The sequence below is a fragment of the Oratosquilla oratoria genome, chromosome 15, assembly GCF_046742065.1.
Source record: "Oratosquilla oratoria isolate Oo_2021 chromosome 15, ASM4674206v1, whole genome shotgun sequence".
In the NCBI taxonomy this organism is placed as follows: domain Eukaryota; kingdom Metazoa; phylum Arthropoda; class Malacostraca; order Stomatopoda; family Squillidae; genus Oratosquilla; species Oratosquilla oratoria.
Genome location: NC_134791.1, coordinates 39,575,786 through 39,598,967, shown reverse-complemented (window position 1 = coordinate 39,598,967; position 23,182 = coordinate 39,575,786). Strand labels below are relative to the sequence as shown.

General features: G+C 38.9%; 1 protein-coding gene across 3 annotated transcripts in view; it reads right to left on the bottom strand.

Moving 5' to 3' along the window:
- Positions 1 to 23,182, bottom strand: part of LOC143033415 (uncharacterized) — a 612,185-nt gene that overhangs the window by 31,699 nt on the left and 557,304 nt on the right. For 2 of the 3 annotated variants that reach the window (XM_076198821.1, XM_076198823.1), the window contains exons 2-4: positions 14,537 to 14,662; positions 6,975 to 7,109; positions 6,499 to 6,703 (exon numbers count right to left, since the gene is read on the bottom strand). In XM_076198821.1, coding sequence (XP_076054936.1) covers positions 6,499 to 6,703; positions 6,975 to 7,109; positions 14,537 to 14,662 — 466 coding nt within the window. The remainder of the gene's footprint in view (positions 1 to 6,498; positions 6,704 to 6,974; positions 7,110 to 14,536; positions 14,663 to 23,182) is intronic. The other variant, XM_076198822.1, reaches the window with a different exon arrangement.

Sequence of the window (23,182 nt, the reverse complement as noted above, 5' to 3'; positions counted from 1 at the left end):
CCTTTCCATTAATTTGGTGTTGTGGATAGCAGTGAGACTGGTCTGCAAGGTGCAGGGCTTTCAGGGAGTTTGTTTGGTTTCAAGCTTGGGAGTATGCGAGTCCTTTTCAAGATGTTTCAGATTTTACTGTGTAACCAGTAGTTAAAAATGCCAGTTAAAGCTCTTATGGCTGTTTGTCCATGGTGTTTGAGGTGGATGTTAAAGATCTTGTTTAGGCCTTCAGCTCTGGAGTTTCTTAATTGCTTTAAGGCCCATTCTATATTTTCATTGGTGAAAGAAAGGGGTGGGGAGAGGGGTAGCTTCAGTGGCATGTTTGATTTTTTATATTTCTCTATTCATTTTCCTATTATCTGGTCTTGTGGGTTTGAAACTTATTATGGAGAAATGCTTATTGATGATGTTACATTGCTGTTTTAGTGATGGTATTTTACCTAGTTACACCAACTGCTTTGTGGGTGGGTGGGGAGATTTGAATTTGTGTCTTTGATGAGTTCTACAGTTCTCTACATTTTAACCATTATCAGTTTTTCAATCCGTTTTATTTGTTAGTTTTTCCCAGTCTTCATCTCCCAGTTATCAATTAGATTCGTGTTGTTTCTTTTTAAACACTGCAATGTTTTTTCTTGTTATTTATTTATTTTTTTTTGCGGTTGAGGTTTAATTGTTTTCTGAAACCCCTTGAAATGTATTCTTTACTTGCTTTCTGGATGGCAGTTATTATTTTGTTTACTGCTTTATCCAGGGATGGGTATTAATTTATTCTAAAGTATTCTAAATCTTTCTCTACATTTTCTGAGTACTTTTGCCAGTTTGCTTTCTGGTAATTTATGTTTTCTTGATAGTGGGTTGTATTTTTTCTTTCAGTTCTATGGTAATCTTTACTGAGAAGTGACCAGATGAAAGATCTTGAATGGTTTCCCATGTTATTTATATTTGTAGGGCAGGTGAACCCAACATGTCAGGGAATGTTGGTTGTTGTGTTGAAGAGGTTGTCTACTGGGACTGTTGGTGAAGTTCATTATGTTTAAGTTGGAAAGTTATTCAAGTATTTTCTCTAATCTGCTGTGTGTTCAGTCAAACTGAATGATGTGCATTCAAATCATCTCCCAGTATGACACCTGTTGTGTTTGATGAAGGAACAGTTACAGAGGACTGACTAATGAGATTGTTCACTGTATGCCTCTGGGAGGGGAATGTGCCAGAGGACTGGAAAGTCCTTGTATAGTTCCACTATGCAAAGGAAAAAGGGATTACTGTGTAATAGCATTAGAGAGATCTGTTTGTTAAGTGTAATTAGAGTGGCATTTGGGAGGATTAACCTCTTCAATACAGGTCAAATTCTCGCACGCAATATCGGATGCCTAATGTACAATGCATCAAATTACTTGTGTTATAAAATATAAAGTCACTGATGTTTTGTTCTTTTCCACTCTGAATAATAATAAACACAAAATATGTAATCAAATCAGTTCACAGAATTTAGGAGTAACTTAGCTACAGCTACAAAATATAATACAGATGCCAGGATCCTTGTATAACCACTCATGCCTCATGATGCCTATGTAGGCATCACTGTATGGAAGAGTTTTAAAGGGGAATAGAATGAGTAACTGATGATCAGTGTGGGTTTAGGAAGGGAAGATAAATCAATCATTCTGACCCTAGTCTCTCTTACAGAAGACCTGTGTACTCCAGGAAACTGACAACAGCCCTTTGGTCGGACTATAAATCTCTTAGAGAAGAGATATTGTGTTATTGTCTGGGGATTGTTAGTGTGGGGTATTGTAGTATGAGGTGTTCTGTCTTCTATATGGTGGTTGCATCTGGGGCAGTTTGAATCTGCAGCCAAGCCTATTCTGTGTTATTGTTTTAATGACAGATGGAGTCCTGAGTGCAGGTGTGCTAGTGTAGTTCTTGTCTGGTGTGGGAGGGTTTTCTCTGTGGGACTTATATCTGGGGGTTGCTGTTGAAGAGATGAGTCTGGTTGTCTTTCTTAAAAGGCTTGTTTAGTTATCTGAGAGTGACTATATTTTTGTGAGGATGTCATGTGTTTAATTGGACCTTGCTGTGGATGTACTGTGTCTTGGTGCATTGCATTTGACCCAGAGCAGTTGGCAAAAGCAGGAATGACCCATCATCCATGAGGAACTGAGATAGGGTTGTGAAGGGGAATGAAATGGGTGGGAATAGGAATGTGCCTCTGACTTAGCCACCTCCCTTATATGTGGGAAAAAGCTTTTGGTATATAGATAGACAGTTTAATTGGGAGGATTTTGGTTTCTCTATGGTGTCATATGGAGGTGGTTTTTGTGCGTCCTGCTATCACTTTTAGTGCTCAATTATGCAGTGCTTGTAAATGGTTTGTGTTCAATTTGCTGATAATTGGGAACTATGCTGTAGAAGTGTAATCTAGGGTGGTTCTTATGAGCTGTTTATAGATTTTTATTAGAATCTTTTGTTACTGTCCAAAGTCAGTACTAGTACTGGTTTGCAACAGGTTTGTTTTCTTGTTGATTTTTGCTATCAGATCCTACATGTGGGCTCAATGTCAATATATATATATTGCTATACTTGAAAAGAAATATATATCTCACTTGATCCAGCAAAAACTTAAATGGCTGGATGATACACAATGATGTGGCTCAAAGAAGTCAACTTCCCAGCTTCCATTGGAGTGAATACTAGCTATATTGAGTGAGCATAGAAAAGCATGATGTATCCTTTGTGGGAAGCAATGCTTGATATGTAATTTGAGTGGAAGACATAGAAAAGCACAATGTATACTTTGTGGGAAGCAATGCTTGATGTGTAACCTGGGCAAAAAATGAAATGAGAGAGAGAGAGAGAGATAGAGAGATAGAGAGAGAGAGAGAGAGAGAGAGAGAGAGAGAGAGAGAGAGAGAGAGAGAGAGAGAGATAGGGGAAAGAATGAGTGAAGAAAGCTTAGGGAAAAAAAAAAAAGTGTTGTTGTTGTTGTCGTTCCCTAGACTGTCTGTCCGAGCAGTCCCGTCTCCCCAAGGAATGCCATAGCCGAAACTGGGTTTTCCCACAAATCCTTTATAGAGCGTATGTTGTGTTGTTTGTGTGCATGATTGTGTATAATGCAGTCTTCCATTATGTGTTGTATGGTATGGGGTGAAGTGTTACATCCTGGGCAGCTGTTCACAACGCGGTCATCCAGCCTCTTCTGGCAGCTTAGAAGTGCTGGGTGGTGACCGCACCGCAGTCTGGCCAAGTGGACTCTGTCCTTTCGTGGGAGAGAGGATTCAGAAGGGTGGATATCAGGGGGTCTGGCATGCAGCAGTGTGTTGTCTTTCAGTGTGTTAATGGAGCGGTGAGTGATATGATTATGAATATGTTTCCGGAGGCTGGTAATTGGTGGTTGTGGAGGAAGAGAAGAGAGTATCTGTGCGTGATAAAGGTCTTTGGGTGTTGTTTTAATGTTTCTTGGTGTCTGTGGGTGTTCTGCTATGTAGTGTAGCGGGTGTGATGTGTTTGTGGTGGCTGCGGCAAGTGTTTGTGTGCCTCTCATGTCGAGGTGGTCCTTGACTTTGAGGACTTTTGTTTCATGGTGTAAATGGTCTGTAGGTGTTGTATTTGTGCAGCCTGTAATTGTTTTTAGGGCTTTGTTTTGTATGATTTGAAGGGTGTTGTGGTGTGTCTCACTGAGATTAGGAGCCCATGCAGGACTCGCATAATTCAACACTGAGCGTATGCATTGTTTGTATATTGTTATATTAGTTTCTTTGTTTTGTCCAAATGTTGTTCCAGTGATTGACTTAAGTGCGTTAAGTCTGGGTGTGCATTTGTTTTTTATGTTTGTGATGTGTTGTTTGAAAGACATGGATGTATCGTATGTTACACCAAAAATTTTCGGTGTGTTTGTGTGTGGTATTAGAGTGTTGTTGATGTAGAGATGAGGTATGTATTTGTGTTCTTTTGTCCAGTTGGTGAGAAGTGTTGCTGTAGATTTGGTTGGAGCTATTTTGAGTCTGTTTGTGATGAACCATGTGTTGAGTGTGTCAAGGTATGGCTGGATTATTTCTGCAGCTTTGTCTGTGTTACGATGTGTGCATGTGATTGTTATGTCGTCTGCATAGGAAGAGATTTGTATTTCTGAGGTGTCTGGTGTGGGTAAGTCATGCATGTATAGATTAAATAGTGTGGGGGATAGAACTGAGCCCTGTGGTACTCCGTTCTTAATGTTTCTGATGTGCGATGATTGGCCATTATATGACACGTAAGCATTCCTACCTGCCAGATAATTGGCCAGCCATCTTTTGGTGTTATTGTGCATGTCTGTGTTATATATTTTATTTGTTAGGTTGTGGCGGGGGATAGCATCAAAAGCTTTACTAATGTCTAATGTTATAAGAAGTGTTCTTTGGTGGGGCCTATCTGAATTGATGCCATCAAAAATTCTTTGTGTGAGGTTTGTCAGAAGAGTGTTTGTGGAGTGTAGTGGCCTAAAACCGTGTTGTGAGTCAGCAAGGGGAATATGTGGTGTGACAAGTTTAAGTATTAGGCGTTCAATGACTTTAGAGGGGGTGCAGAGAAGTGTGATTGGGCGGTGCGATGTTGGGATTGTTGGGTCTTTGTTCGGTTTTGGAATGGTGATTATTTTACCATGCTTCCAGATGTCGGGTATAGTGTTGTGTGAATAGCTGTAGTTTGCAATGTTTGTGAGTGCGTGTATACCTTGTGGTCCAATGTGTTTTAGGTGGATGTTGCTTATGTTATCAGGGCCACAGGCAGATGAGTGCTTGAGACTATGTATTATGAGTTTTGTCTGACTGTCTATGAAGGGTGTATAGTCTGAGTCTGTGGGAAAGTCTTTCTTACGTCGAATGGTGCATCGGTCGTCAGGGTGAGAAGTGAGATGGCTTGTCTGTGCAAAATGACGTATGAGTGCGTTTGCTTGTCTGTTTGAGGGTAGATTATCTGTTGTTGTGATTATTGCTGCATGAGAGCGTGTAGTGTTACTGTTGGATAGTGTAATGCTGTTGAGTGTTTTGTACAATTTGCTGGTGTTTGTTTTGTGATCAAGTGTATTGATAAAGTTTTGCCAATTTTGTGTTTTTTGTTCATGTATTTTATTGGCAATCACAGTGTTTAGTGTTTGTATTTGGTCTGCTATGTTTTGAGCGATAGGTGTGGGGGTATCGTGTTTAAGTGTGTCACGTTGTCTGATGAGGCCTTGGATTTCTGGTGTGAAGTTGGGGTTGTGTGATTTTCTGTTGCCTCTAGGGATGTATCTCTTGTCTGCATTTTGTATGATTGTATTAAAAGTGCGCACAGCATTGTTTATGTTTGTGATTGGTGTACTGTTATGTGTTTTAAAATGTTGTTCTGTCTCTTCAGTAAAAGCTTCCCAGTTAGCTCTCTTGTAATTGGTGTAAGTGTGTCTGTGGCCAACTGGGGTGTAGAAAGTAGAGATGGATGAGTGAACATGAGGGGATGACTGAGAATGAGATGGATGTATGGGATGAAAGGGGATCTGAGCAAGAGGAGAATGTCTGTTGAGCAAGGAAGGGAGATGGCAGAGGATAGGTGTTTGAGATGAAGTGAGAAGTATGGTGGGGGTTATTTGTTTGGACAGAGTGAGAAATGAAGTGTTGAGGAGGAGAGTGGGGATATAAATGGGAACTAGCAGATAAGGCTGATGAAAGGTTATTGGGATGAGGCACATGGAAAAAAATGAGTGAAGAATTATGAGCAAAAAGTGTGAAAACCAGATGTGGATGGAAAGAACTTGAGGGGACAACCAAATATGAAATGGATGGATAGGTGAAAGGGGCTATGAACAATAGAGTAATATCTGTTGAGCAGAGAAGGGAGTAGGGAGGGGAAGTGTGAGTGGAGAATGATTGTGTGTGGATGATATTTTGACACAGACTGAAGGGATTTCTCCCATTCTTCTCTATTACAAACATAAGGGGATAAAGAGGGAGGGTCACAGTGTATATGAAGTAGCCCTGCTGTGGATGAGATGTGTCTTGCTACACTGCTTCTGACCTGAGCAGTGGGCAGGAGACAGGGCCCTTCATCCACAAGGAGCTTAGATGAGAAGGAACCAATAGGTGGTGGATGAAAGTGGAATGGGTAGGAGTGGGTGCATGCATTGGCAAGCTACCTCCTTTTAAGGGGAAAGAGGCCCTTGGTATAAAGATAAGACATGCATACACTAAATGTGCTCTGTACATGTACAAATTTCTTAATATCCTATCATGGCAGAAAATATTAGAAACTTGCTAAAAATGTTGTGAGGTAGCATGGTCAAGCATGAATTAAGTTTCTGCATTCATTAATTTAAATTTCAACATAAATTAAGCAAACCTAATTTAAATGAAAGATTAAAAATTTTGCTTAGTAATGAAAAGCTCTTCTAACCAACACATTTCAGAATTGTGTAAGGTTAACAATGACAAATTCAACTAGATAGTTTTTTCCTTTAATATAAACCATCTGATCTGTAAGAACACTAATGTAAGCACTCACCATAGCTTTATTAGCCATATTATCATTCAAGTCAGGTAGAGATGGGGGGTCCAAGGTATAGCGCTTACGAAGCCCTGAATAACAGTATTTTGAAGCACCCCTCTGCCCAAGCCTGCGAGGTCTAACGGCAGGAAACACTTGTTTCATCACTTTGCCAAAGTCTGCTGTGCTTAATGCCTTGATGTTGTTGGTATTACAGTAATGCCTGCAAACCAAACATACAATGAACATGGTCATTTCTGTCAAAGTTTTGTAATGGATATAATATATACAATATCTAAAAGTACACCATAATGTATGAAGAATACATTATACTTTAACAAATAGTGTAGGACCCAGAGCAACAACAAAGTTACACAATTCATTTGCAAATTCATTATGTACAAAAGTAATGAAAATTAATTAATGTGGCCCAAGTCAAATTATACAAAACCAGTCACTTCAAGTTGCTTGATCAAATACCAGTAAAGACTTACATGTATTCATTATAGACTTCACGCTTTGGCAGGGAAACCTCATTATCCATTTCCAAATGTGTCTTGATCCATGTTATTGTCAGCTGAATCTCGTTGCGACTTCCAAGAGGGTTGATGGGTCTGGGAAACATCGAACTACATATTTTTGTTTAGGATACTAATAGGAGCCTAAAAAATATGTTCAAATAAAACATTAAACTCTTAACTTAAAGAAACAATTAAAAGAAAAGTGACAAAGATAAAAATATGAGAAACATTAAACATATAAACAATATACAAATCAAATAAAAAGCTGAAAAATCAAGCTCTAGATATAAAAAAATTCCTTTTAAACTGGGTAAAACTTAATCAAATGACAATGTTTCTATAATTAGGTTCCACTTTTTACTGCCACATCAACTGCTTCTAAAGTCTAAATTACATTAAATGTACAGAGTACAGACCCAGTTCTTTTTCAAGAGGATAATCTAACCACAACTTCATTCTTGACCTTCATTTCATATAATTCTTTATACATCTGTGTATATATACATACATACAAACATACACACTCGACCTGGGAAGAAATGATAAGTGGAATCCCACAAAGCCCTGTATTGGCTCCGATAATGTTTGCCATATATATGACATGGATGAAGGTATGGAATTATATAAACTTCTCTGCAGATGATGTGAAACTACTAAAGAGAGTAAGTACAGAGGAAGATTGTAAATCACTACAAAAAGGCCTGGATAAAGTCTGGGAATGGAGTCAAAAGTGTGAAGTGAACTTCATCAAGAAATGTAGTATAATGGAATTTGGAAAAAGTATACATACATACATATACCAAGGCTTTTTCCCCCTTACCAGGGAGGTAGCCAAAAAGGAGAAGGCATAAAATCATTCCCACCCATTCCATCCCCAAAAACACTCCACCCTCCCGCCCGTCTTAGCACCTCCTAGATGACGGGTCATCCCTGCACCCTGTCCACCGCCCTGGGTCAGAAGCAGTGTCGCAGGACACAGCACATCTACAGCAAGGCCGCTTCATTAAATCGGCGACCCCCCCCTCTACGTCCCCCCATATAAAGGAGAGGACGGGGAGAAATCCCTTCAGGCTGCGTCAAAATTTTTGCTCACACACACTACCTCACACTCCATTCCCCCGTCCATTCCACCTCATGCATCACAACATTTTCCATATACAACCATTCTCCATTCACCCCTGTCTTCTGTCCTCTCCCGTCCTTCCTCAAAAGACATTCCCCTCTTCCCCAAAGTCCCCTTCACCCCATCCATCCATCTCATCCTAGGACGTCCCCTCATGTTCACTCCCTCCACATCTGCCTTCCATACCTCCTTTACTAGTCTTTCTTCACTCATTCTTTCCATGTGTCCAAACCATCCTAATACTCTTTCATCAACCCTATCTCCCAGCTCCCTTTCCACCCCTGTTCTCCTCCTCACCTCCTCATTTCTCACTCTATCAAGCCTAGTAACCCCCATCATACTTCTCAGACACTTCATCTCAAACACATTTAAGTTCCTTCTCTCTTCCTCTCTTATGATCCATGTTTCTACTCCATACAGTGCTGTTGGCACAATCACTCCTTTATACAGTCTCCTCTTAGCATCCATTCCCAAATTTCTATTCCTCATTACACTTTTTAATCCACCAAGGCATTTACTCGCTTCTCTCAATCTACATTCTACCTCCACCTTTACTCCACCTTTTCCTGCCATATTTGCACCCAAATATCTAAAACTATCTACTTCCTCCAGTTGCTCTCCCTTAATGCTCACTTCCAGATTACTGCCACTTTCACCCCTTGTACATCTCATCACTTTACTTTTACCCACATTTATCTTCAGCTTTCTTCTATCACACACTCTCCAAAACTCTGTCACCAACTTCCTCAATCCCTCCTCCTATCCTGCCACAAGTGCAGTGTTGTCCGCAAACAACAGCTGGCTCACCATTTTCCTTAAGGGGACCCCCCGCCCAAAATCTTTTTTTCTGAAGGATCTTGCTGATTTTTTCTGTGTGATATCTAGGTCTGAGGAAACCTTCACAGCATGAGTTTTATTCAGATCTGACGAGTAGTTTTTTATTTTTTAATAAAAAACGTGAAAAATACCGTATTTTTGGGCTTCTTTCAAATCCTATCTCCTCTTACAATTTTTATTCGATGTCTTTCATTTTACAGCAAAAGAATCTTCTACATATATAAAAAAACAAAATAGAGAGCTTTTTTTAATATCTTTGTTTAACGCCGAGGAAAAAAAATATAAAAAAAATTATCGAAAAAAAGCAAAATTTTGACTTTGACACGTTATTAAAAAAAATTATTTAACATATGCAAAAAAACTCTCTATTTTATTTTTTTTATCATTTATCTAGCTATTAATAGAGACCTCATATGCAAAAATCGGTTGAAAATTGAGGGAGGAGATAGACTTTGAGTATCAAAAACTTACATTTTTCAGAAATGAGTGTTAAAGTTTTTTTTTTCTTAGTTTGACTAAATTTTACATTGGACCTCCTAAGACCCATTGAAAACAGGTTCCATTGTATTTTCATGATGATTTTGCATCTTTCAAGTAACTCAGGCACTTTGTACCCTCCTACAGTGTAGGATATTATTCACTCAAAGTGAGGGTCTCATAAGCCGCCACCTCACTCTTTGTCGCAAAGTTTGAGTTCTTGGTCTAGAATAACCCAGCAAGGTAGTCTGATTGCTGGGTTTCAGCTCTCTTTCTTTTCTTGGGTTTCCTTTCTGGCATTGGAACAGGCTCTTGCTGCATCAGGGACATCACTGTGAGGTTTGAGACTCTAAACCCAAGGTGTTGCAACAAGGAGGCATCCTTGTAGCCACTTGTTAGCAAACAGTTGTTTGCGTAGAGACAACTTGTCTGATATAGGTGTAGAGGACAGAGGATCAGGTGCTGAGGATGTGGATGTAGATGGAAGGGAGAGAGCTGCTGGAGGGAGTACTAGTGGTGGTGGCGGAGGTGGTGATAACAAAGTTGATGCTGGGGTTCTTTCTTTCTCCCCTTGAGTTGCTAATGTAGACGTTCTTATCTTCTGCAAGTGTGCCTTTTGTTTGGATAGCTTAGGCATGGCTAATATCTTCAAATATCTCTTCACTGAAAAATAGATGCGAATTTCACATGGCAAATTAGTGAATGCGGCAAGCTAATGTGTACATGTCCTTTACTTTGTAAGACTCAGGCCACTGCCAGTCGTGCAGGCTGAACTTCCTCACACCACATACTCGCGTGCATGCCGGACGTAAGAGAAAACTTTATGAGTGTATCAAACGCAAAAAAATAGGGTAAAATATGGTCAAAACGTATGTAAACAATGGTCGTGCGCAGCATGTGGCTGCCGGGGGGAGGGTAGGCCCTTTAAACCCTTTAAAAATGGCGGTACAATAAAAACACTTTACCAGCATCTAGAGCAAGATCCCTACTATGTATTTATGCAATAAAATTTTTTTTAATTTTTCTTAAATCTGGGGGTCCCCTTAACCATCTCCAATCCCTGACCCACTACCCTTGCATTCACCTCTCGCACCACCCCATCCATGTATAAGTTGAACAGCCAGGGTGACATAACGCATCCCTGACGAAGTCCCACCTTTACCTCAAACCATTCACTCTCTCCATTTCTAATCCTGACACAAGCTCTACTACTCTCATAAAAACTCTCATATAAAATTGGTACAAAGGAAGTTGAAAAAGTTAACTTGGAAAGGGATCCAGGAGTAATTATCAGCAATGACATGGCACCAAATAAACATATCAACAAAATAATCAGAGAAACCTTCAATTTACTAAGATCAATGAAAGTGGCCTTTGACTACTTGGATGAAGAAATGGTAAAGAAAATATTAGTTACATTGATAAGACCAAAATTGGAGTATGCTGTGACACTATGGACACCCAGTATTAAAAAGAACATAAAGAAATTAGAATTCAAAGATCAACAACAAAGATGGCACCAACACTCTCTAAACTGACATATGAACAAAGATTGGACAGACTCGAACTACCAACCCTGGAACAAAGAAGAGAAAGGGGAGATCTACTGACCATCAACAGAATTATGAAAGGGATGGAAGTCCTCAATAGAGATGATTTACAAAAGTGGGATAAAAGAAAAACAAGATGATATGAAAAGAAACTTAAAAATTATAGTTATGGAAGAGATCTGAAAAAGAATAGTTTCTCACACAGAGTGGTGGATATCTGGAATAAATTGTAAGAGGAAACAGTGAATAAGAATCTAAGAACAAATCTGGTGCTGAAAGATACAAAGACGGGTCACTACAAGCATAACACTCTTCCTGTAAAATACAACTAGGTAAAATACACACACACACACACACACTTACGTCGGACAGACGGCGAGGATTGACGTCCTGAAGAAAAAGTGAAATTGTCGTGGATCTCAACGCAAAGGAAGTACCTATTGTATTTGCAGGGAAGGGGATTGCTCGTGGTGTAGTGGGAAAGTGAGGAAAAAGGAGAAGGGGAGGGATTACTGAGGGAAATGGAAGGAAATGAGGAAGGAGAGGACTTGGTCCACGCAGGCAGACGCCATGTAAACAAGCGCGGGCCAGAGTAATTTAGTGACGATGAAGGGACTAACAAAAATGTAAAGATTAGAAACATAGATAAGAGCAGCAAAATAGAAGGTGAGGATAATAATTTCCATGGATTTAATGAGGGGGGGGCGGATACCAACCTCCCCCGACTGGCAAGACTAGAGGAAAAACTTGAACAAATGACCGAACATTGGGAGATTAGGTTCGGTAGAATGTCAAACATTGCGCAAAGGGTTGAAAGATTGGAAGAACTAGAAAAGGCAAACAAAAACTTAACTAAAGAAATAGAAGAATTAAAAAGACAGTTAAAAGAAGTAAAAGAGGAGAATGAAGAATTAAAGAGGAATAATAAAGACAACAAAGAGGCCATAGCTAAAGAAGCTAAGGGTTGGAGGACAATCCAAAAAAACAGTAAAGTTGCATTTACTGACATAATTAAACAGCAAATGAAAGAACAAACTGAAGACTCAGTTATTAAAGTGATGAGACAAAAGGAGAATATAGTAAGAGACTTAGCAGATAAAAAGAAATGTATAATTATATTAGGAATGGAAGAGAAACACAACCCAGATAGTACCACAAGAATCAATGAGGAAAATGAAAAAGTAAACAGATTACTAGAATTAGTTCAGGAAGATGAACCTGAAATCATGAAACATGAAGAAAGATTGTCAAAACTAGAACAGACTCTGGAACAAAGAAGAGAAAGAGATGACTTGTTGACCATCTACAGAATTATGAAAGGTGTAGAAGTCATTGATAGAGACGACTTACTAAATTGGGATAAGAGAGGACATGGAAAGAAACTCAAAAAGGAAAGTTACAGAAGAGACATAAAAAAACAGCTTTCCCCACAGAGTGGTGATGTATGGAACATACTAGATGAAAGAATATTGTGTGCAAAACAGTACAAGAGTTTAAGAACAAATTAGATATGGTGACACAGATGGGACACCACAAGCATAGCTCCCCTTCCCATAAGATACAACTAGGTAAATACACACACACACCAATATATAAAGGAGGAAACAAAGAAGATCCTACAAACTTCAGACTGGTATCCCTTACAAGCACAGTAGCAAAAATATGCGAAAAAGTCATCAGAAACAAATGGACGAAACACTTGGAAGAAAATAAAATAGTTAACCCTAAACAATTTGGCTTTAGAGGTGGAAGATCGTGTACCACAAACTTAATATGCTTTTATTCAAGATTAATTGAGATAATACAAGAAAGAGATAACTGGGCAGATTGCACCTTCTTGGACTTGCAGAAGGCACTTGACAAAGTACATAAAAAATTAATAAGAAAAATAGAAATAATAGGAGGAATACAAGGTAAGCTATTGGAATGAATGAAGGATTTCTAAAATTGGGAGAAAAATGAGAGTGGTACTTAAGAGACAATAATTGAAACTGGGAAGATGTGAGGAGTGGTGTCCCGCAAGGATCTGTATCGGCTCCTTTAATGTTTGCCATATATATAAATGATATGGATGAGGGAGTAAGTTGTTACATGAACTTCTTTGCTGATGATGCCAAATTACTCAAAAGAGTAAGAACAGAAGAAGATTGCAGATCGCTACAAGAAGACCTAGACAAAATATGGGAATGGAGTCAGAGATGTGAGATAAACTTCAACATTAAGAAATGTAGCATAATGGAATTTGGAAAAAGCAAAAATAGAATATCGGGTCAATATAAGATTGGAAACAAGGAAGTCAAAAAAGTTGATTCAGAAAGAGACCTGGGAGTGATCATCTCAAGTGACTTGACACCTAATAAACATGTCAATAAATTATTTGGAGAGACTTTTAACTCTTTAAGATCAATGAAAGTGGCCTTCGACTACATGGATGAAGAAATGGTAAAGAAAATAGTGGTTACACTAATAACACCTAAACTAGAGTATGCTGCAACACTATGGGCACCTAGCACAAAAAAGAACATAAGAAAAATAGAAAGAATCCAAAGAGCAGCGACAAAAATGGCACCTACACTATCAAATTTGACATACGAACAAAGATTGGAGAAATTACATCTATCAACACTGGAACAGAGAAGAGAAAGAGGTGATTTGTTGACCATTCACAGAATTGTGAAAGGGATGGAAATTCTCAATAGAGACTACTTATTAAAATGGGACAGAGGAGAAATAAAAGGACATGAAAAGAGGCTAAGGAAGGACAGTTACAGAAGAGACCTGAAAAAGAATAGTTTCCCACATAGAGTGATTGATGTCTGGAACAATCTGATTGGGGAAACAGTGAGTGTCAAAACTATACAAGATTTTAAGAATAAACTGGATGCGGAGAGATAAGAAAACAGGTCACTACAAGCATAGCTCTCATCCCGTAAAATACAACTAGGTAAATACACACAGAGTGATAGATACTTGGAACAAATTAAACAAAGAAACAGTGTGTGCAAACACTTTTCAAGATTTTAAGAAAAAACTTGATGCTGAGAGATAAGATGGGTCACCACGAGCATAGCTCCCTTCCCGTATAATACAACTAGATAAATACACGGAGTGACAGCGAAGATTGGAACTCCGACGATGAGGGAGTACCTGTGTTGTATTAGTAGGGAAGGGGAAAGCTCGTGGTGTAGTGGGCAGGTGAAGAAAAAAGAGAGGGGGAGACATTATTGAGGAAAATTGAAGAAAATGAGGAAGGGGACGAATGGGCCCCAGATGTCAGAAGGGGTGTCAACAAAAGGTGTGCAGATTATGCAGAGAAGGTCGAACAGGTGAGCAGAGGTATTAAAAGTAGAAATATAGATAATAGCAGCTCAATGGAAAGAGGAGATACTTTTATGGATTAAAGTGTCTTTTTGATACTGGGTCTGTCCACCACTGGAATAAAACTGTCATCCATTAACAACAAAATTTCTACAGTGTGACTTGTTCATAGGATTAAAACACAACTTTTCTTTTAATATATCCTAAAATGCACAGGTTAAGATACTTACTGTTTAAGGGGGTCCACATCATTACCCCTTCCAATGGGCAACTTGAGGTACAGGAGGAACTTTTCAATGTCGGTGAGCTGGCTCACCTGCTGCAGGATGCTCTCCACTACACATTTGCTCTGCATACTGAAAAAGGAAAAATCACCAGTTATTCAAGACATATTGATATATAGCAAAATCTTAAGTTGTGACAGGCACAATCTCACCTAATATCAGTTATTTTCATTTAGTTTAATGGTATACTGCTAGCCAGGGTAAAAGTTACATAATGCTGTATGGCAACTTTCTACATGTAGAAGTAAATATAAAATTACAACTGTAACCCCAAAATAGTTCCCAACTATTTTGGGGTTACAGTCTTGTACAAAACTGGGACCTTTATTGCATTCCTTCCACTCCATCACACATTTAACTATCTCTTCACTTAATAGTATAGCCACCCTTTCTCTCCCTCATCCTCTCTTCATTTCTGAGACCTTCCCAATTACACTCCCAAACTCAAACTTGCCCCTTCCTTTCAACTTAGTTTCACTCAATGCCAACACATCCACTTTTCTTCTCACAAACATATTGCCTATCTCTTCCCTTTTACTCTCATCTGTACTACATCTACACACATTAAACGACCCAAACCTTAGGGTTCTGGTTGGAAAACTCCTCCAAGACCCTCTTATGCCTTTTATTTATTCATTTATTTTTTACCAATTTACATAACTGGCTACATCGTCATAGTCTACTTGGGACCGATTGTTGTAACAGTCGTGACACACTATGTAAGTTAATTTAATTCCTTCCCTCTGCTTATTCAACTGCTGTGTAAATATTTTATACCATGTCTTATAAATTATGTTTGTCTACCCATATAGTTTTGTACGTTTTGTATATTATATGTAGAAAGTATTATATAAACTGTGGCATTTTCTGGCTTTGCTTATATGCTATGTTATACTATAAAAGTTATAACTTGTTACCGTATTTTACGGCTTGCAAGACGATCTTGGAAGACGCACCCTAATAACTAATTATCTAATATTTGAAAGACATTTCTAAGAAAAAAAAGTTATTCTCATACACATTCACCATATACCCGACCACTGAACACAAAAACATAAGAAACAAGGAGTCTGCAAGACTCTATTGTCTCAGCACTCATCACAAATTTGCTGGAGCACTCGCCATAAATTTACAACTATGTAAATAAAAATACCATAGGTAAAGTTTTTAAAGGTTTTAGTGGCAGGTGACGGCACGATTGTTTACATTACGTAATCACTTGTCCGATTTTGTTTGTATGGCGATGACAACTAGCTGGTAAATATACTATAGATTTTTCATTGTCCAAGGGTGGTTTTATTTTCATAAAAATCAATTAAAATTTTCAAAGATATGCATGTAAAAATAAAAAAAAATAAAGAAATTAATTCATCCTCAAATTCCGAGTACTCGTCACTACTGGAAGGATTATGGTATTGGGAATACTTGTAACAGCTAAGTACGGAGTTTACATCATACAAAAGGCTGAATTAAATAGTACTTAAGCAAACATCATAGTGTAATGACTCAACATACAAATCCAAGTCGCTATCGGTCAAGTGTCCAAGCTCACGTGAGCCTGGGTGTTGCCTTACAATACCATTAGTATATTTCAGGGTATTTTATAGGAAAAAAAAAGTGCGTCTTGTAAGCCGTAAGATACGGTATTTGTTTTCAGGTTTATTTGTGTTTGAGTTGAATGAAGCTTGGGAGCAGCAGCCAAATTTCTTAATGTTATGTCAAGAGATTAATCAGATCACATCTAATGATGCCTGCACCATAATTGTGGTGACAGTGCAGTTGGAGCAAGGAAGGACTGGGCCAATTTTTCTTTCAAGCTCTGAATAGTCTGCTTAAGTTGGAGGCATAAACGCAGAATTTTAATTTGTCAATGGCAAAGAAGATGGACTTTTGAATTGAATCACTGGGAAAAACCAACTGACAATTGAAGAGAAAACCATCAATAGTTTTGCAGTCATCTAAACAGCTCAAAGTGGTTTGATAAGAATGAGGATGTCTACTTTGCAAGGAGAGGGCAATATCTAAATCTATTAAGTTCAACTGAACACCAAAATAAATTAAAAAGGATACCTACAAAAATCCCTATGGAGTTTTGACTAACAGATTAATAACAAGATTAATTGATTTAGGACACAACAAGGAGGACCCTCTACAGGTGATAAAGTGTCCTTTAATTTGGTTCTACAGAGAAAGCCCAGGTGTCCTTTGTTTCCACAAAAATGACAAGGTCTAAAATTATCAAAGTTGCAACGAGAAGCAGAGTGACTCCTTTGGGCACATTTGGTACAGCGTGATACACTTTTAAGTTACCTGGCTTATAATGAGGGGTATATTCTGCAGTAAGTAGAAGTATGCGGACCTTCACAAAATTTGCAATTACGGGGATAAGTATGTTTGAAAGATTTGTGGGATTTGAAAGAACTAGGAGCATGTGAACCTGATTTGTTAGTGGAGGATATGTCATACCTTTTGTCGGATATTTTAGAAGAACGATCATTAATGTAGAAGAGTGGAATTTTCGGTACTATTTTCTAGGAAATCAGAATAACTGGGACAGGATTTGTTCACTACCCCGCAATATACACACACAGCATGTGCGTGTGTGTGTCTTTTACAGGAAGACAGCTATGCTCGTAGTAACCCGCTTTTGTATATTTCAGCATCCAGTTTGATCTTAAATTCATGTATAGTTTTTGCACTCGCTATTTCCTCATTCAATTTGTTCCAGATATCCACCACTCTGTGCTACGTGACTGATGTGTGTGTGTGTGTACTTACCATTGTATTTACCTAATTGTAGTATACAGTAATGAAGCAACGCTCGTTGGGTCCCGTCTTCTACTCTCTAATTTATCATACCTAGCCTTAAATTTATGCACAGTTCCAACTTAATCTATAGCCTTGATTTCCAATTATCATACTTAGATTTGAAACATGTGTGTAACTGACTGAGTAAAACGAAAGGTTTGCGTGGCGCCGTTCTTCCAAGATGAGCGAAGAATCCTTTCCCAAAGCAAATGTTCTCCTTTGAACCTTGGGCGATGGATGGGCAAAGTGAAAGTGGCTCCGTGTAGCCGCCATGCCTGCCTCAACGCTCATTAATTAATTATCGGTTTATATTCTACAACTTTCGCTGTATGGAGATATATTACGCCCCCCCCCCTGTTCATGTGGCTATTACACAAATATAGTTATCCTATCATCCATGTTAAATTTATAAGTGTTTTGTTTGTCCGCCTATTTTGTCTATGAATTTCAACTGAAGGCGACATACTGTGTATCTCATGGTACGAAAAATCTACTACGAGATAATAATCATAATAAACTTACGATACATAAACTATAAACAACAGAACACCAACAACAGTAACAATGGAGGTAATAATTATAATCATTTCAATAAAAAACTACATTGAAAATAACATAAAAGTACTATGAAACTAATGCATGAAAATATCGAGCCGCAGAAAACTATGTTCTGAGCATATCTACTGAAGTCCTTGTTGCCGACATGTTGCCGGTACCTTGGCTCACTTGGCAACCCTATTTCTCCTGATTAACTTCCACTTTCATGTTCGTCTCTCGTACTAAAACCGAATTGTATCCTAAGCCACGAGGCATCGAACGCTGACAACAAATATGGATCTTGTGGTGCAACAAAGGACCTCCGGGGTTAACAAGCAACCGGGCACTTAGTTGGCAACTCTTTCCCTTTGCCGTTCGTCGCATAACCTTGGGCCAGTCTACAGTGCCGCATTTTGCTGAGGTTCCCTCAAGCAAGACCAGTGGAGACTGACTGTACTGCATTCCGTCGCACGATAACCAGCGCATCTAACCTTGGAGACACTATCGCAGCAAACAACGTAGAGGTGGTGAATAGCAAAACGGAGGGAGGAAAATTAAAAGTGATTAACATTTTAGGATATTTGTCTGCAATCATAAAAGAATGCTACGTGAATCTGGTTCATAGAGATGTAACTAAAATCCCTAAAGTATTGACAGCATAGATTTTTATTGTCAATGGTTCAAAAGCTGCTTTCAATTTCGCATAATTCATTAGCACTACCTGTTTCTAATTCTATGCATTTCGCTCTGGCTACTGCGAGCATGTAGCCAATTGGCCTTTACAATGGCACTGTACTCTATTATAGGTTTTTAAAAATATAAAAAAAGAGGTCTGATCAAGGGCCACTCCACATAGAACTACAGTAACCTATACATTTTCTCTTTGATGTATAAGATCATTTCTTCACCATTGTAGTCTACGAGCTTACCTAATCGAGAAACAGTGATGAAAATAAGGAGCAAAGCTTCTTGTCGTGATCCCCACCTCCTCTAGGACTTGTTAGCAAGCTATCAGATCAGTCTTACGTGTCTGTCATAGCTAGTTTTAAAAGAGGCTAATGAGGGCGCAGTCACTACACTCTCTGGGAGTGCATTCCAAAAGTTTACCATTCTTGTGGCAAACCAGTTACTTTTCAAGTTCGTTCTCCAGTGTGTACGTCTGACATCTTAAGTGAGTGACCCCTTAGGTTACTTCTGTTGAAAAACTTGGTGAAGGGGAAGTTGTCAATGCCGTGATGGAACTGTATTAGGTCGCCCCCCTTCCTCCTATCCTGGAGGGTCTGGAGCCCAATCGCTGGCACCTATCTTCGTATTCCAGGTTGGATGGTTCTGGTACCAAATTGGTGGCCCTCCTCGCTTAGTCTTTTTCTATAGGATAAACCATTCATTACATATATATATATATATATATATATATATATATATAAATAAGTATATATATGCATATATATATTTATATATATACATACATATATATGTATGTATAAATACATATATATATATGTGTACACACATATATATTCAAGAAGATTTAGATAAATTACAGCAATGGTCTGAAAAGTGGCTAATGAAATTTAACACAAGTAAATGCAAGGTAATGCACGTAGGTAAAAATAACAGTAAGTACGATTACAAGTTATTTGGAAATTCGTTAACAAAAGTGGATAGTGAAATAGATCTCGGCGTAATTATCAGTAACGACCTCAAATCATCCAAGCAGTGTATTTCAGCCTCTGAGAAAGCAAATAAGGTTCTAGGACTGATTGCGCGATCTTTTGATTTCAAAAGTCCATCACTCATTAACAAGATATAAATCGTTAGTTCGTCCACATTTGGAATATGCTGTTTCCGTATGGTCACCGAATCTCATTAAAGACATTGACAGACTGGAAAAAGTACAACGGCGAGCCACAAAACTGATTCCAAATATCAAAAATAAATCATACGAAAATCGACTAAAACATATGAATCTGTTTTCCCTAAAAAAGCGTAGACTCAGAGGTGACTTGATACAGGTCTTTAAGATTTTAAAGGGAACTGACAACATCAAAAGTGACAAAATTTTCACATTGAATGAGAATCAGACAAGAAACAATGGTCTCAAACTGTCCGGAAATAGATTCAATTTGGAAGTAGGTAGAAACAACTTTGCCAACCGTGTAGTTAACGAATGGAATAAACTTCCTGCACAGGTCGTGCAATGTAGTTCAGTTCGAAGCTTTAATAATCATTTAGATAAACACCTAAGCAAAATGCTGTAATGATTATAATTTATTTTATATTATTTGTTTTTGTTTTGTTATCATTTGTCTGTCTGATTTTCATTTATTATTAGTTATATGGCAATTTATTATTATTTACTATTTACCTGTTTGTTTATTATGCATTTATTTATGTATTTCATTTGTTATTTACATTATTATAGTTTTTATTTAATATTTTATTATTATGATTTTTTTCGCATCCGACCTAGATATGGACCAAAAGGTCTCCTGTCGGCATGCTCCGCCTTTGTAATCCTTTGTAATATCCAGTCATTGTTTTGGCAATCACCTCAAACCAATGTCACTCGGAAGTGGAGTCATTCTATGCATATGAACGGACTCTATCTGGCTGGGCTTTCCATCAATTAAAACCTTGTTCAAGCCCAAAAATAAAAAGTCTGTACCGACCGGGGGTGGGTTGTACTTATTTCTTCAATCTGGCTACCGCCGGGGCAGTAAAAATCAGCAACGACTGCAACAGCAATGCAGAAGAGAGGCCAAAAGCAGAATATGGGCTCCAGTACATTTAACATTTCGCCCATCATCAGGGCTTCTTCTAAAGAAGCTCTGCTGGGCGAAACGTTAAATATACTGGAGCCCATACTCTGCTCTTGGCCTCTCTCTTACACCACCACACTTGATTCTGCTCTGTGGTATCCTTTTCAAGGGGAGCGGATAAAACCCAACTCGGATATCTTTAAGATAAAGTCATGAAAATCATATTAATTTTAATATTATCTTTATTATTATTATTATTATTATTATTATTATTATTAATAATAATAATAATAATAATAATAAGAAGAAGAAGCTTACACCAAGTGATTTTATATAAAAAAAATGGAGGAACCGCCGCGTAGTTGGGAGTTGACCCTACTTGTATCGTGGGGTTGCTTCAGTCCCGGAGGTCACTTATCCGGCAGGCGATTCTTACCCAGGCCTGTGACATTTGAGGCAGGGAAGGGGTTGACACACACAATGATGAGAGCGAGGCTGTGTCGTCCAACTTAGTGGACCCTGAATCCCATTCGGCCTCCCACCCCTCCACCCCTCCCTGCTAGACGTCAAGAGGTGCCAAACCGTTCTTTCCATCGCTCCCATACCTGGGTCGTGGTCGTCGCAAATATCTCCGCGCCTTGCATTCTGGGGCTGCTGCTGCTGCTGCACCGCGCGGCCACAAATATTCTGTAGCTAAAAGTGCTGCTCGCCCGCCCCTCCTCCTGCAGCGCCGCCGCGCGCCACACCGCCGAGGCAGCACACTTCGTCATAGGGGTCTTCCACTTCCATTACGGACAAACTCGGGCCATTCTCAACCCCCTTTTCAGTCCCTTGAGTTTGAGTCCAGTGCCTTTTTCGTGCGCTTGCAGGGCAGATCCCAGGGTTACGAGCATATGATACCCCGTCCAACTCGGAGGCCGAACCAGCTCATCTCAGCTCAACTCTGACGTTTGTCACATCAAAATCAACCCAATGTACCAATGAGCTGAAGTGGACATCCAGTGATGTAATGCTCACGATCCCCTCTCCACTCCCCCCCCCCACCCCACGGGAATGACAAATGAAGACACATGTTGCGAGATTTAACAACAATAGAGTTATGTTCCGATAATCTGTGTGTAAAATTCAACGTTGTATGTGCCTTTTTCCTTGCGTACAAGCCTAAAAGAAGATATCACCAATCGGAGCTGTACCCAAGACAGTCAGTCGTATTCTTTTGCGCATTATCAAACCTTTAAAGGGTACACATCCACCACCCAATTGCTAATACAATTTAGCACGTAACCCTTTCTTCCATACCAAGAGAATTGAGTAAGAAGCCCTCTGTGGAAGAGTATCAAAAACCTTATCCAAGTGTTGGTACAACAAACCTACGCCATTCTATTTTTTTTGTCGTACTTTGAGAGAACCATGTTGCACTATTCTAGCTGGCTGCTTGTCGCGCAAGAGCGTTGACGTCTGAAACCGTGCTGCTGGCTGTCACTTATCAGACCGTTGCTTTCTAAGTGACGTTCTGTGGCACCTCTTTTAAATTGTTTCAATCATTTTTCCTACAAAGGAGGTTAGGCTTACATGTCTGTAGTTTCTGTTCTTCATCTTTTAAAACTACAGGAATAACATTTGCTAATTCCCATTCTCTTGGTTCATTTGACCCAAAACTGACTTAGGGTACATATACCAGAAATACGCAATGACATATTTCGGTGCTATTTTCATGAATACAGATTTGATTAAAATCACTTTAATAGCACAGAAACTACTGCGTATATACATATAGAATATGAAAGATGCATATATACAGGTACATATACAAGCACACATTATGGGAACATGAGAATAAAGGAGACTGCAAGAGACCATAAGGCCTACACTTGGCAGTTCCATGTCCATTACCCCTTATCATCCCCATCCATAAATTTATCTAACTTTTTCTTAAAAGCACCAGATAGTTTCAGCACTCACCACATGGTTACGAAGTCTATTCTATTCGTTAACCATTCTTGGTAAGCCGGTTCTTGCCTATTTCACTCACACATACACACACACACACACACACTAAAGGGCCCTTTCATATCATTTACCCATTCCAAACCCATCCATGAATTTGTCCCTCCCATCTTAGATCCATGTGGACGAACGGCGGTCATCCCTGTTCCCTGCCCACTGAAAGAAGTCGCAGTACCTTCATATCTACGAGAGTAATTCCAAATGTAATGCCTCCTATTTATTTTATTTACTTGTTTATTTATTTTTATTCTGCACCAAGGGATCCGAGGGAACTGTTTATGACATTGTTACAATGACTGAACCTTTGCGTTCATAACCTGAACTTTTCATCTCACTGTTGCAGATATTGACGGTGTGACAGTCTAAATTAACACATGTCATGAATGTGCGTCAGAAACAGAGTTGCGTCATTGAATTCCTTCACGCAGAAATGGAACCAATCGCCATTCAATGGCGTTTGGTGAACGTTTATGTAGCC